The sequence below is a fragment of the Nothobranchius furzeri genome, chromosome 14 (assembly GCF_043380555.1).
Source record: "Nothobranchius furzeri strain GRZ-AD chromosome 14, NfurGRZ-RIMD1, whole genome shotgun sequence".
Lineage (NCBI taxonomy): Eukaryota > Metazoa > Chordata > Actinopteri > Cyprinodontiformes > Nothobranchiidae > Nothobranchius > Nothobranchius furzeri.
Genome location: NC_091754.1, coordinates 13220513 through 13236285, shown reverse-complemented (window position 1 = coordinate 13236285; position 15773 = coordinate 13220513). Strand labels below are relative to the sequence as shown.

The 15773-nt window shown below is 39.7% G+C and overlaps 1 protein-coding gene across 5 annotated transcripts in view; it reads left to right on the top strand.

Annotated features, from left to right (window-relative positions):
* The window catches only part of lrp1bb (low density lipoprotein receptor-related protein 1Bb), a 481608-nt gene that overhangs the window by 199935 nt on the left and 265900 nt on the right, over positions 1-15773 (top strand). For all 5 annotated transcript variants that reach the window (XR_011516175.1, XM_070543934.1, XM_070543933.1 and 2 more), the window contains 5 exons: positions 5114-5336; positions 8033-8225; positions 8406-8549; positions 11480-11716; positions 12006-12186. Coding sequence is in view for 4 of the 5 variants with exons in the window: in XM_070543934.1 (XP_070400035.1) it covers positions 5114-5336; positions 8033-8225; positions 8406-8549; positions 11480-11716; positions 12006-12186 (978 nt within the window). In the remaining variant the exon portion in view is untranslated. The remainder of the gene's footprint in view (positions 1-5113; positions 5337-8032; positions 8226-8405; positions 8550-11479; positions 11717-12005; positions 12187-15773) is intronic.

Sequence of the window (15773 nt, the reverse complement as noted above, 5' to 3'; positions counted from 1 at the left end):
CATTTTACCCTACGCGGCTGACAGTCTCCAGGATCACAGTTTATTTTGTAGGATTTATAGTATTTTTTACTATGACAGAGTGCAAAAAAGCAGCAAATCATTTAAATAAACTGCATGCACCAACTGTATCAAACTGTGAACCAATTATCAGCAACTCGCTCCCTTTCTGCTTTCGTAGTTCTGGTTAGCCAGGAAGCAGCAGGGCTGGTTGATTGCAAGGACACAAGGGTGGACGGTGAACTCGGACTCAAAGCAGCGACGTTTTAACAAACCTTTTTTTCTAGAAAGCAGCTTTAAAGTTAACAGCAGTGGCAGGCCTGTTCTGGGAAGACAGAGTGTGTGTAATTTGTACTGATGCTCGTGGCAAAATAACGATCATATTCAAACGTCGCTGATAATGGAAGCACCTTGCTGCTGCCGCCCAGAACCAGTTTGCCATTCAGTCATGACCGTCCCCCTTAAGGCCAAGATGAAACACTATAAATTTAGCATCTTAACACGCTGCATAATTAATCTGAAGGTTGTCGCAGAACTGCGGTGCCACTTTGTTGGTTTCTCTTTTAAAACCTGTCTCTGAACAATGTGGGCTGCCATTAAGGCAGTGGGTCTAATCAGAAATAATTTGCTGTTTTCTGGGGGGGTTTTTTTAATGGCATGGCCATTTTTGGTTTGGCTGACTGCATTTCTCCTCTCATTAAATGCAGGTCAGCCACTGGATTATGCCGTGCCTTCGAGTAAACATGGAACACGTTACTGCTTCTCTTTCAGCTGATTCCCTGTGAATCCTCGTTTTGATACCCTTCTTCAAGTCGACGTGTTTTTATGAGGGATTCTGTTGTACTCGAACGCCTGCTCTGAGTTTAAGTTACCGACTAGATTGACTGCATAAGGCTCAAGTTTTTGAAGCACTCCTTTTGACTGTAATTGATGAGAAATAGGTACAGCTGTTTCTGAAGCAGTGGGCCTGAGAGAGGTCTGTCAGCCTGGAGCAATGGAGTGAAAACAAAAGAAATGAGGGAGGTGTGAGATAAGGGCACAGCAGGAGGAACGGTGTTTATAGAGTATGCCCTGGTTTGGCTCTTTTTTTTTATTCTTGTTTGACTCACCTGACATGTCTCTGCCTCGCTTATTGTTGGACATGCTCTTTTAACTTTGCTACACAGGACAGGCCTTTGATGGACAATCGTTTCTTCTTTGATGTTAAAGACAAAAGTGTGATTGGATGTGCTTTTTGGTCCATCAGGGAAAATTTTCATCACTAGCGCTACAAAATATGAAACCTCCTGTCAGTTGCATTTTTAAATATTTTTTTTTTACCTTTTTGGGTTGTAATAGGAGAAAATACTTAAAGACCAAGTTCACATAGTAACAGTTTTTTAATTCAGTCAGAGTTTCATATACTGCCTGAATGGGAAAATAGTCTTCTACCCTTATTTCCTGCATTAGCCGCGAATATAAAACAGACGGGGAAACACTCGGACTAGAAAAGTCAGTCACATGTTTGCCACATTGCTATATTAGCATTCATGGACTCACTCTTCTTGGTTTTTAATGGGAAAAGCAGTTTTTTTTTTATTTAGCATCCAGGAGGGAGCAGAGCAAGTCTTGGCTAGTAGAAGCTAACTGTTAGCATTAGCATCTTCAATGCACAGCAGAACTCCTCCAGGCTTGGAGATAAAATATCAGTGTTAGCCTAGAATCTAGACCCTCAGTTTTGCCAAAGCAAAATGATCGGTCTAGCCATTAGAACCAAAGCACCCTGGACGTCTGTTGCCGGTCCAATCACAGCGCTTTATCTGTTTGGTGGGCGGGATGTTGCTTCTTATTTGACAGTGTATGGCGGACTGCCCCGTGACTGCCATCCTTAGCGCTCCAATCGCAGCGCTCTAATGGTTTGGTGGGCCAATAACAGCACTCTGTTGGTGGGCAGTATGTTTCTAAAGGAAAAAAATAAAGATGGCGACTGCTCGTTTTAAATGGCTTTGGCGTTAACTTTTGACTAATTAGACTTGGGCTTTTCTCTGACTCAAGAGCCGCTAGAGGTACTTAAGTTTATTTAGAAAAAGGGTGAATTTGCATCTTGTAATAGAGACCACTGACCACAAATGTGTTGAGAAAAATGAATTTTTCATGGTCTTTAAAAACATCTTGACTAGCTGCCAGGATAATAATTATACCATGCCAGAACTGGATTTGTGTCACTTGTACTTTGCGATTGTTTATATTACTAACACCAAACTCATTTGTTTGACATATTCCAGATCAGAAATTCACAATTTACTGGATGATGTAACTTGATGTGACATCAAGGGATCACTAAGTTTACTGATTATAATTTATTTTTGCCTCTCCGAGTATAAATGTCAGCTCTAAACTTCACTGCCATGTTTTTGATATTTGTTTACAAATTTCTCAGAGGATGACTGATGGCCTCCTGCCAGTGGTGCTGAAGTCAGTCAGGGGGGTTGAAAACTTGATTTCTGTTTTCTGGAAATCTTATAAACAGGAATTCAAAAGACTTGTAGTCTGGAATCTGAATAATACTTTTCCAGAACTCATGTCTGTGATTTTTTTTATTTGTACTTTTTTAGCAGAATTTTTTACAGTTAAAAAAAACAGTTTCCAGAGAAGATTATAAATTAAGTTGCACAATAAATCTGACCATTAGTTGCTGCATATGGATAGCAAAACTTAAACACACACAAGTGTGTGCATGCACACACACACACACACACACACACACACAATCCAGCACAAACTAAACTTTAAATTGATCGACATTAGTAATCCACACACAGCCATTCTAATGTTTAACTCCAAGGCAGCTGCCACTTTTCACTTTTCCCGTGCAGTTCCTGTTATCATGGGGCCTCATTTGTAGAATCCTACATGGATCTTCTTGTGACAGTGGAACAAAGAAATACAGCATCAGCACCATCCTAATCCCAGAAAGCAATCATTGATATGCCACAAGGATGTGCACCTGTTTGGGGTGTTGAGCTCTCAGCTGATGCAGGCATTTTTTTTTTCAGTGCAACCAGGTCCAGAGTTCAAAGGTCAGCCCATCTCTCTCATGGCTTGACTTGTGCAGATTAAGTGAGCTTCCTGTCATACCTCTTTTTGCTGTAGCTTGTTATCCAAGGAAACTATTGGAGCTCTGGTGGCACAGAGAACCAGCAAAAAATGCACGGCAAGGCTTTTGTAATAGTTACTGAATGTGCAGACTTAGCCACTTTTAAATCCTAAAGCCAAATTGTGTAAAGTTTTTGCAGTAAATATTCTTTAGTGGCATTTCTAGTAACTCCCAAAACCTCTTTTAAGAATAGAACTATACAAGATATTTCAGAGAATTTTTGCAAAGTAGTGTATTGTGCAAAGTAGGTTTGATGGAAATATAGTTAAACATAATTTTAAAAAATTGAGAATATTTATGTGTTAAAGAAAAAAAAATCCTTAACTCATTCACTGCCATTGACTACTAAAGTCGTCATTTTAAATCCAACCATTCACTGCCAATGACGACCAAAGTCGTCCTTTGCATTTTTTTTACTGTGTGGGCGTCGGAACGAGCCCCCGCACCGTGAGAACAAACATCTCAGCTCTAAAGCCGATTTTCATCCACATACGTCACACGTCACGTGATCAGGGAGCAGAAAATCCATGTGTTAGGAGATCGTTTTGGGCCACTGCTGCAAAAAAAAGTGAGGTGCGAACCGGAAAAGCTTCTGCCGATCACAATTTTACATTGGCTTATAAAAGAACGGATAATGCTCGAAACGCGCTGATTCTTCCTGACGTAAGAGGTGAGTCTCCGCTTTGTTTTGGTTGTTTTGGCGTCGACATCATCCTAGCACGCAACGTTCGGTGACTCTTAAAAAACAGTAAAAACAGTGAGAAACGCTGGCAGCGAAGGGCTTCACCGATCAGGAAACACTGGCAGCGAATGAGTTAAAGGTAGGGTGAGATGCTTGGTCATCTGGGAGGGGCTTGGAGTAGATCCGTTGCTCCTCCACATCGAGAGGAGCCAGGTGAGGTGGCTTGGGAATCTGGTTAGGATGCCTCCTAGACACCTCCCTAGTGAGGTTTTTGGTGCAGATCCAATAGCAAGGAGACCTAATTGAAGACCCAGGACACACTGATGGAACTAGCCCTGGAACACATTGGGATACCCCCAGAGGAGCTGCCCAAGTGGCTGGGGAGTCTGGGTCTCTCTGCTTAAGCTACTGCCCCTGTGACCCAACCCAGATAAATGTAGGAAAACTAATGGATCAGGATGATCTCAATGATTTAGAGAGATCACACTCATAAGTGAAATTGAGTCGGTTGCCATATTTCCCAGAGTTAGGAAAGAGGGAAAAAGCATTTGGTAACCAGTCCAGTCATTCTCATAATCCAGCAATATTCCAGTAACTTTAGCTTAGCATAAACGATGTAAGTGAATGGTAACAGCTAGCATTTCGTATGAAAAAGTCATGAAAAGTACTCAATAATCATATCCACTGCTAATGTAAATAATGAGAAATAGGGAATTAGACTTGGGACTACATCACGACAAAGCAACGCATTAAGCCAACGCTGCAAGGCACAAGGTCAGGGGCGGGGTTAAGGCTGGCTACTAGGGCTCAAGCCCTGGGCGTTTTTCAATCCTATATCCGCCCCTGCTCAAGGGCATGACGCAGCAGCACCAAAGTCACCTGATGTGTCTGTCATGTACTCGGCCATTTTTAGTGCATCTTTAGATGCTGTTCCTTCAAAAAACTGTACTGAGCTGTACTAGAAGCCACACATTTATGCTTTCTGTAGTGTTTTTGAATCTGAATGGTTGAAATGCCAGCTGTTACCAGTCACTTACATTGTTTATGCTAAGCTAAAGTGCCAGAATACTGCCAGATTAAGAGAAATACTTTAACCTGTAATAATACATGTGCTCATATTTTGACTTGCAGCTAAAAAGACTCATCAAAATGTGAAAAAATGTATTAAACATGTCAATCTGTGTTGAGATAATAAATGTCTTATAAAATAAATAGCCAATAGAAAATAGAATTACATTCAAAGCAAAACAGACTTTTTTCATGGTATTTATTCATTTAAACACTCTTTTCCTCCACAGTATGATGTTCTTCACTGACTATGGGACTGTGGCCAAGGTTGAACGCTGCAACATGGATGGCACTAACCGCACCCGGCTGGTGGATTATAAAATTGAGCAGCCCACCGCTGTAGTATTGGATGTGGTGAAGAAGCTGGTGTATTGGGCAGATGCCTACCTGGATTACATTGATGTGGTGGATTACCAGGGCAGGAACAGGCACACCATCATCCAAGGGAACCAAGTGAGTGTCACATCTCACAGTAAGCACAGGGTTCCTTTGTCTTCCAAGGATTATGAATTCTAAGGAGCTATTATAGTCAATCAGCTCCATATTTCTCCATTTTTAAATGAAAATAAAAAAGAAAGTAATATATGCTGGAGGGTTCTTGGGTATTTCTTTCTCTCTCCTTTTTTCAATTAGGGCACCATGCTACAAGACAGGTGGTACATTCAATGCTGGGTGTCATAAATCACTCTTCATTTTCATAGAAAAGGTCTTTTGAAACTTTGATGATTTATTAAATGGAGCGAACTGAGTCACATGTGGAGCAGTCTTCGAAATGAGCATATCAATAGTCTCTCCCCTGTAGTACACTTTCAGTCCTTTCATCACAAATTATGATTATTCATTAAAAGACTATAGCAACCAACTTGGACTGGAAATTTACCCTTTATGAGGAAAGAAGAACATATATTTCAAGTGCTTTATTATGTATGCAGGTGTTCTTTGCATAATGTTGCCTTGTTCACATTTGCTTGTGCCCTCATTAGAGAGAGAGGATCTTAATATCTTTGCATCTACATATAAAAGTTCATGCAGAGCCTTGGTTTCTTTTTTCTTTTAAGTGACAGACTGGATTTTTAAAGTTATACCTAATAGTGATTGTGGTCGGAATCAACAATTTTTATCACTGCTTTACATTTATTTAAATTGAGTTAATTTCAGATGTCTTTGTTCTCACAAATTCGGGAAACATTATTTTTGCTGTTAGTTTTATTAAATTTTCAAAAATGAAGCATTTATTTTATTGGTGGGTTGTAGGTTGACTTGCATTTCAAGCTTATTTTTTATGCTTAAATTTTCACTGTTAAAAATCCAACTTGCAATTTGTTTGGAGAGTTTAAAGTTTTAAGTCAGTTGAACGTTTTAACTTGCAAAATGTTAAGTTAATACAGAAAAAAACAGTTATCTCCACTGTTGACTGAACTTAAAATTGTATTGCAACTGGTTGCTTTACTTTTTTAAGTTCACTGGACTTTTTTTTACAGTGTACCAGCAATGCAAAGAAACAACAGTCACACTTTTGTTGGCTATATTTTTGTAATTGCATGGGCTCAACAAACAAATAAAATATGTTTTAAACTGTTTAAATGGAATTTGTATTAACATAGTATTTCCTATTTAAGAGAAAAATGCACTTGTTTAAAAAACATGACATTTTTATTGCAAGCTAGTACAGTTTTGCTTAAATTACACTACTTTAAATATACAGTATATCAGACATTGGCCATTTTTTAGTATGCATACTCGTCTGAACGTGTGTACTCATGTTCTTATGAACGACCATCAGTGCTGGCCGAAGTATTGTTCCAATGTTAATGTATCGTGGCAAGTACGCTCAAAGTTCCCGGGTGTGTTCTTGCTCCACCTGTTGTATCGTGGATTTGGGCCAGCAAGGCATCCCATAATGCATTGTGTCGCAAACTGTTAACCTCATAAATGTTATGTTTTTATATCAAAATTAGAATAATTTGGTCCAATTTAATCAATTTTAAAATAGTCTTTTATTATAGTGTGTAACCTGTAAAATTTGCTGTATGTGCTTTTTTCTGACTTTTCACAATACCTGAAGATGCTAATTAGCTAACCCACCATCAAAATAAACCAGCGTTGCTTTAAAAAGCTGTTTTGAAGAGAATAAATTTTTTTCCTTCTGTAATTTTAGGAATTTTTGTAAATTATAAAAGATAACAAATGGACAAAATAGCATACAAATAAAATTTATTCATTGTTATTTTGTTATTTATGGGACAAACTAGACTTTTGAAAATTTTTCCAGATACTTTTTTAAATTATCGCATAAAGTATCTGCCGTTACAACGAAGTAACAGGAGTATGGCTCTGCTCCAAATGCCACACTTATCCTCCTCTACTCAGCAGAACCACTTTTACTGCTGAACTTCCCTATTATGTACTTGTTACATTATGATTACGTGTTCTGGTGAACTGTTGTGCATGTTTAACCTAACCCCTTTTTGAATTTTATTGACCTTTTTTGTCTTTTCCCTTTTTTTAAAACCCCTATTTTGTGTATTTTGTTACCGCATGTTTATAAAAAATGACAAATATGCATTAACTGTGCAGTTAAAAAGCATGCAACAACACATGTGCATTGTGTGCGTGTCTGTGTGTGTGTGTGTGTGTGTGCACGCGTGCAGCTGCCTGCCTGCAAGCGTGTGTGTGTGTGTGTGTGCTTGCTTGAAAAGTAAAAAGTGTTAAAGCAGAATTCCACAGAGAAAGGGAGAGATGGTTGAGTGGTTTGCTTCTTCCTTTATTTTTCTGACGCATGTTTCCTGCTGGCCCTGATGTTTAAGTGTGGGCCAGTGAGCTTAGGTGTACTTCCTGTGAACATAGCTCATCCAACCATGCCACTTTGTGTGGGTGTCAGCCTGTTAAATGTAGCATGGAGGCTGTTGTGTCAGGGCCAGTGGTCTCCCACTAGATTCCAGCTTTTGACCCTGTATGGGCTACCAAATGTACCAGATAGCCACACCGCCATTCCCCACCCCCTAATGCCTGATGCATGTTAGCAGATACGTTTTCATTGATTCTGTGTTTTTGTTGTTTTCCTGTTCCTCTAGTGGGTTGGATTATTTTTTGGATTCCAAGAAATGTGAAAAAAAAAAGAGGCGCCATGGATTTTTCTTGTTTTTCAGGTGTCGTACATATATGCATTTGCTGTGTTTGAGGACTACCTCTATGCTATCCACTCTGACCCTTCCAAAGGGAGTTCAACTGTGGAGCTGCTGCAGGTGCACAGATTCAACATCACAGAAGACAGCAGGACACTGGCCAGCCTGGGGAATTCTAGGGGAGTGCATATTTACCACAAACTCGCTCAGCCAAAAGGTAAAGGACATTTCCCATTAAGTAAACATTTGCAAGCATGTTTCATGACTCAGCCCATTTGATTTGAGAGATAGCATCTGATAGATTTGTTTTTTTTTTCTTTTTCTTTTTCTTTTTTTTCTTAAAAGGATGCTTCACTGGATTGCAATGATTTGTTGTCTTCTCTGGTTTTGCCCACAGTTAGGAGCCATGCTTGTGAAATGGATTCATATGGAAAACCAGGAGGGTGTTCCCACATTTGTCTTCTGAGTGGAAGTTACAAGTCTAAAAGCTGCCGCTGTCGAATCGGCTATCGCCTGGGTTACGATGGAAAATCTTGTAAAAGTTAGTGCATATTCTTTCAGATTTTATTATGCAAATGTTTATCTCGTAGCAAAACAATGAAGAGAAAACCCACAATTATTCCTAATCTTTTTAAAGATGTTTAGTTTTTTAGAGTCCTGTAATCTTTACAGTTGTATTTGTCATTTGTGTAGCCAATTCTCACTTTCACAGTTTTTATTACGCAGTAGTAAAAGTGTCTGCTTTTATAAAATTTTATATCATGCTCTGGCCTAATGAAAATGGTAAAGACCTTGGGTTGAATTCACTTATTGTAACACATGAGCTCAGATGAAGGTTTTTAAAGGTCCTGGTATAAAATCGTTGTGCATTGGCTTTATGCAACGCCTGATGTTAAGAATAACTGAGACTGACAAGTGCAGCCGTTGTCTGTACTTCACTTCGATGCTTCTTTGTTCATCATTGTGCTTTACGCCTCTTTGTCCTTGGGATTGAGTCTTCTGTGAAGGTCTAATTTGTGGTTCAAGCTAACTTTGAGCTATTTTGACAAATGCAGAGCATCACTTTAAAGGTGTGGTTGACTGAAAAACAATTTTTAATGAATACTTCAGATTATAATCAGTTAGAGTTTAATGCAGGCTGAACATGAAAATAGTCTCCTACACCTATCTCCTGCATTAGCTTCTCAAAGACAGTGAAACTCTAGGATTAGAAAAGCATGACCACTCTATGTCACATTGTTAATTAAACATACCCAGATTGACTCATTACAGGAAAGGCTTTTGGTTTTTTTGGCGTCCAGAATCAGCAGAGAACGTCTCGGTCAACAGAAACTAACCACTAGCTTTAACAACCCACTCACACGGCAGAAGGCTCCAGGCTTGTTGTTTGTGGAGATTAAACATCCATGTTCCCAATCAAATAGAATTAGTTGTAGAGTCACATTGATGTTATTCAGTGCAAGACAAAATGTCTAAAAACCAAGAAATAAGACTCCAAATGTTTCTATTTGATCAACAGCTCTGATGCCCCATTGCTGGGTTTCACATGACGTAGCATCCACGTCACCAAATTGGGGTATGGAAGTAGCTGGCGGTGCACAGAGCCCTATTTACTCTGTTGACTGGGTGTTAAAAGACAGAAATTCTGTGCGGCCTATTACAATCACTCTAATCGGGACAAAGACGAATGTTTCTTTCATGTCTTGAATGTAGTGCGCCACATAGGACATAATAAAAAAACCATACTGAAAGAAGACTGCAGAAGTGGATCAGTAATCTACGGCTTAAAACAGAAGCTGAAAATGAGAACTTACAGTGATCACTTTCTAACAGGTAATTCTAACAGAATTTAATTCATTTGAATAACTATATACTTGACTCTGTCTGAATTAATATGAAGTGTGTGTTCCCTGAATAGTCAAAGAACCTAGAGTAATCCAAATCAAATATTCAAAGATCAAACAGATTCATATTTCATTTTTATACGGAATATCCTATCTTATTGATCACTTAACAAGTAATGTAGCTAACCCTCACCGCTACATTACATTAATACTCGGACTTTTGGTACGCTACAACGGCCTTTCGTTGTACATGTAGAACAGCCAAAAGTAGCATTGGGATCAAATGAAACGGGGGAAAAAATCTGATATCAAGATTTTGTCAGTGGTTGTTATATCAGGTTCAGGTATCCTATCGTACATTTCAAACGTGAACTGGTTGTAAAGTAGTAATCAAGATTTTTGATTGAAAGGAATTTGAAGAATGACCAAATCAGAATCAGTGTTACTGGTTATAATTTAGTTGTAAGATATGACCAATGATTCTACCTTAGAGCTGAAAATGTTTTATTTTGGCAGCTAGCTTGAGCAACGTCATTGCTGTGAAAACCTTAGAGAGAACTTTCCACTGTACAGCAGCTAGATAATGTCCATTGACAGCACTTGTGATTAGGACAGTTTTGCCTAGTTTTTCTGCACATTTTAATACCTTGCCTGTAAAGGTCATGTGTCAAAATAGAGCTGTGGTGAGCATAGCCTTAGGCTGACTAATAAAGACTTGAGCTGGTGAATACAGCTCCATGCGAAAGGGATGTTCTGGTATCGACCTGTTGGAAGCTTGATAGATTATTGCCATAATGAGGTTTTAAGTTTCCCTGCATTTGTTGGCTGCTCTGATCAATCGCTGGACATTGTGCAGTTGACAATAAAAGCCGAAGATCAAATTGATGACACAATTTGAAGGCCTACCACATTTCGATCAGTGTAATGGGGGTTTGGGAGCTTTTGCATGACATTTGTGATTTATTCTCCTCTTCGTAGATGTTCCGATGACACCAGCTATCTCTCTTCTGCTCTTGCTTTCCATTCCTCTAAGCATAATGAGATTTGGTGTTAAATGATGTCCTTTTTCATACAGCAGTCACTGTTGGGGTTTGATATCTGGGTCTCTTGCAATGCTTAATTGTCTCCTGGGTAGTTGGTATCTCCCACACAAAATGATAAATTGAAGTGAGGCATGTGTGGTCTTCACCCCCAGCACCCTAATCTCTTGGGTAGGGGCTGAGAGTGGGGAGAGGTCTGCTCCTCTCAGTGGAAGCCCTACTTCATTCCTCCTTTGCCTCTCCAGAGGTTCCCAAAGGGTTTGAGAATATACATTCCCCTGCACCACTGGGAGCCCACTCAGGAGCTGCCTCAGCTCTCAGCTTCTCTGTTAGATTTTCTTACCAACCACCCAGTCCTTTCAGATCGGTAACAGTTTTCATAGCCAAGGTAACCATTGCAATCGTCTGTTTACTTAAGACTTGTCACTGCTTACTGGCTGCATTAAGGTGAATAGAAAGGCTCCAGAAAAGTTATTGGAACAATGTGGTTGGTAAGAGTGTTTAATGCAGGGGTCAGTGCTGATGAATTGGATCAATTAATGGACAATAACAGTAAAAAAAGGGATCTTTCCTTTTTTGCCTTGTAGAGCCCAAAACCGATTTCTTCCTCTTCTATGGTAAGGGACGTCCTGGGGTAATCCGAGGCTTGGATATGAACATCAAATCCGACGATGAGCACATGGCACCGATCGAGGACTTGGTCAACCCTCGAGCCATTGACTGCCATGCAGAAATTGGACACATTTACTTTGCTGACACCACCAGTTTTCTTATTGGACGTCAGAAAATAGATGGAAGTGACAGAGAGACAATACTCAAAGATGGTAAGTCGGAATTATAGTTGTACATGACATAGAGTTGTACCCTTGAGAAAAAAAACAGATTGTACATGGAGTGTTTTATTAGAGACCTCGCATACTTCTGCATGCTTCAAAAAACAAGAATTTTTATAATAAATGTACATCTGGGCATCTGTTTCTTGTATTAAACAATGCTCTTTCTGAACTAGGGTTTGTTTCTTTAAGAAAGTAAATGAGTAAGAACTTTGATTGAATATTAATGTATTTATTTATTTTTATTAATTTTGTTTCGCTTGGGGTGTTGATTCTGCAGAACTTGACAATGTTGAAGGTATCTCTGTTGACTGGATTGGAAACAACTTATACTGGACCAATGACGGGTACCGGAAGACGATCAGTGTGGCAAGGCTGGAGAGAGCCTCCCAAACCAGAAAGACTTTGTTGGAAGGAAACATGTCTCACCCTCGGGCCATTGTGGTGGATCCTATTAACAGGTAAGGCATATAAATAATGTTAAATGTGCCTATGACCTCAGTAAAGGCAACATGAAATATTTATATTTTATCATTGTGTTTAAATACAATTGAAATGAAAACTGTTTAACTGCACTATAAAAAAGAAATGTTTGCAGGTGTCTTCTCACCTACAACCTTGTTAACCACTATTAGCATTTTGGTGGCTAAGTCTTTGTAGCGATCACAGATGATCTCCTCTAAAATTCTGCTTGAGTTCCTCTCTGGTTGTATCTGCCAGCAGAGGTGGTAATTAACATACAGAGTTGATGCTGCAAAACTCCAATTCAATGAGTGTCTTAAGGATCTTAAGGATTAACACTTTAAGGCTTAAATCGTATTACCACCCACCAAATCCATAGCAGTCAGAGATTAGTTTTCAAGCCTCAAGGGATTGTTCCAAACATTTTGCTATACATAGCTGTTTTTTCTTGGCTCATACATCCAGTCACAACCCAAACTTGTTCATTCCATGTTGTTTTTCTTCATGTTTCCAACTTTTTTGCAAATAGCTTAAGATTAATTCTTACAATAAAAGTGTTGGAATCTGAAAATGACAGCAAAGAAGCATTTGTAAAAAGTAACAATATAAATATTTATAAACAGCATAAGAGGGCGACGGTGACACAGGAGTTAAGTGCTCGCCCCGTAATCGGAAGGTTGCAGGTTCGAGCCCCACTCAGTCTGTCACTGTCGTTGTGTCCTTGGGCAAGACACTTGACCCACGTTGCCTGCTGGTGGTGGTCGGAGGAACCGGTGGCGCCTGTGCTCGGCAGCCTCGCCTCTGTCAGTGCGCCCCAGGGCAGCTGTAGCTACATCGTAGCTCATCCCCACCAGTGTACGAATGTGTTTGTGAATGGGTGAATGACTGGTTGTGTTGTAAAGCGCCTTGGGGGGTTCCAGGACTCTAGAAGGCGCTATGTCCAATACAGGCCATTCAAATACAGGCCAAGACTGTGGTATGAGGATTAATAACTTTTATTGCAGCCCCCTCACTGTCAATAGGAATAATCAGAAAGGCTAGTTTGGGGCTTCGACAACATTCAGCCAGAGCCCAGTGGTCCTTTGATTGCTATCAGCTCGGCGGGATGAGTCCTTTTAGCTGAAATGAATTAACTTAACCAACTTTCTTGACTGACTTCTGAAAACCAAATTTACTGCTTTGCTCGATGGCTTTGCTCGAACCTTCAGTCTTTGCTACCAAAACAAGGGTCTGCTTTAAACCGTCACACCCTTGCCTTTTTATATACATCACAAATGTTGTAATGTTTTAAATGTGCTACCATGTTTTCCTCTAGTTTTTCTTTCCATCTCTTTGCCATATGAAAAAAGCAGTTAGCTGTGATTTAAAAACACATTTTAAATGTTTTATCTTTTTTATTCAATATTTTTCTACAAGTTTTTTCTTTTTTAATTGTTGGATGCTTAAATGTTTAAAGTTGCTCTAAAATGTTTATCCATGCTTAGAACAGAGAAAAAAGGTAAATGTTCATTTGAGTGTTTTTCAACTAGATCACGTATTTCATAAGTGTATTATTTTTAGGGGTGGGGCTTGATTTAAACATTTATCTAATTTATCAGAAGCTTTGAAATGAATTATTTTTGATTCATTGTGTTATAATTATTCAAGTATTTTTTTTAAATAAATAAAAAATAGTGAGGTACCAATGACATACCTACACTTTATTCAGTATATTTCTGTAACAACAAGGTTTATTTTATTACTTTGGTCTCATTATAAAGGTAACCATTGTGGGATTCGTTGGAATGTGTAAATATTAGTATATGGGTTATTGATAAAGTGTAAATGGACATGGAACTGTGTAAATGTTGTGTACCGAAGTGAACACTAGGTGGCAGCAGAGCACTGTTACTATATGTAGAGGTGTAGTGTAGAGTTCAGGGGTAGTTCTGTAGCCTAGTGAACTAGACCAACTTCTTGCTTTGCAAAGAATAGTCTAGGAACGCTCCAATGGAACATCTGCAGCTCCTACCAGGACTCTGGCTAGCCAATCACAGCTCTCTAGAGGGGGTTCAAACACACAAAGAGCTGTGATTGGTCCATAATGGCGGGCCAATCATAGTGCTCTATCTGCTTAGTGAACAAATCACAGAGCTTTATCCGCTTTGTGGGCCAATCAGGGCACTCTATATGCCTGGTGGGTGGGATGATGCAACAGAGTGAAACAAGAGTATGTCACATTCATTATCCAGTGGAATGCGGAGATCATTTGAAAGACAACGGTAGAACCCGCCCCACAACCGAGAGCCGTCAATGGAGCGTGGTTTAGAGCTGTTGCCTTGCAGCAAGAAGGTCCTGGGTTCGCTTCCCGGCCTGGGATCGTTCTGCATGGAGTTTGCATGTTCCCCCGTGCATGCGTGGGTTCTCTCCGGGTACTCCGGCTTCCTCCCACAGTCCAAAAGCATGACTGTTAGGTTAATTGGTCTGTCCAAATTGTCCGTGTGTCCGTGTGTGTGTGTGTGTCCGTGTGTCCGTGTGTGTGTGTGTGTGTGTCCGTGTGTGTGTGTGTGTGTGTGTGTGTGTGTGTGTGTGTGTGTGTGTGTGTGTGTGTGTGTGTGTGTGTGTGTGTGTGTGTGTGTGTGTGTGTCTCCGTGTTGCCCTGCAATGGACTGGCTCTCTGTCCAGGGTGTACGCCACCTGATTGCCCATTGACCGCTGGAGATAGGCACCAGCCCCCCCACGGCCCTACGTGGACAAAGCGGGTTCAGACAATGGATGGATGGATGGACTAATCCTCTTCTTATAGGATTACCAGAGTCATTTCAAAGTGTCATAGATTTCAACAGTGTACTATTTTTTTTAAATGAACCGAACAATAGGCAAAAGATCAATCTATAAACAAAACATAAAAAATAGGACCTTGTAGGAGTGGACGAAATAGAAAAAAGTATAACGATAACAATTTTTTATATTGATTTATATCGATAATGAAAAATATATTTTAAATTGTAGAAAATATATTTTACGTGCAGCCCTGGCCCTTTTTTTTGGCGTTTTTATTTTTTCGCCTTCTCTCGCTGAGACGTCTTGCTGCTTCATGCTCTGTTTTGGCTTGAGAAGGGGAGGGCCTGGTGAAGTGGCATGCCCGAGTCTGTGGTTTTGATTGGTTAGGAGTAAGTAGTGAGTCTAGTATGTGGCTACCTGATAGGTTATAATGAAAAAAGGTTAGGCTATAATGAAAAAAGGAAACTTTTTTAAATTGAAGTTTTAATGACCCTTTTGTTTCCTATCCACCACATGTCTATCGATAGATACCTTCAACTATTGAATTATCGTCCAGCCCTAGGATGGTGAAAAGAAAAAGACAAAGTACAAAACTTAAGTAGTAGTTTAAACTTCCGTCTTCTTGTGTTTTACTTTGTCTTTAAGTCACTGGTGTGTGCAAGCCAATTTTAATTTCATTTAAGCTAGTAGACCCTGCTCGTCCATGTGGAAAAGCTGAAGACTGACACAGTGGCATTAAACGCAAGGCAGTGTGGACCGTTGATACTGACTTATTTAAGTATGTCTTTTTTCTAAGGAAATAAATGAATAAAATACAAGATAG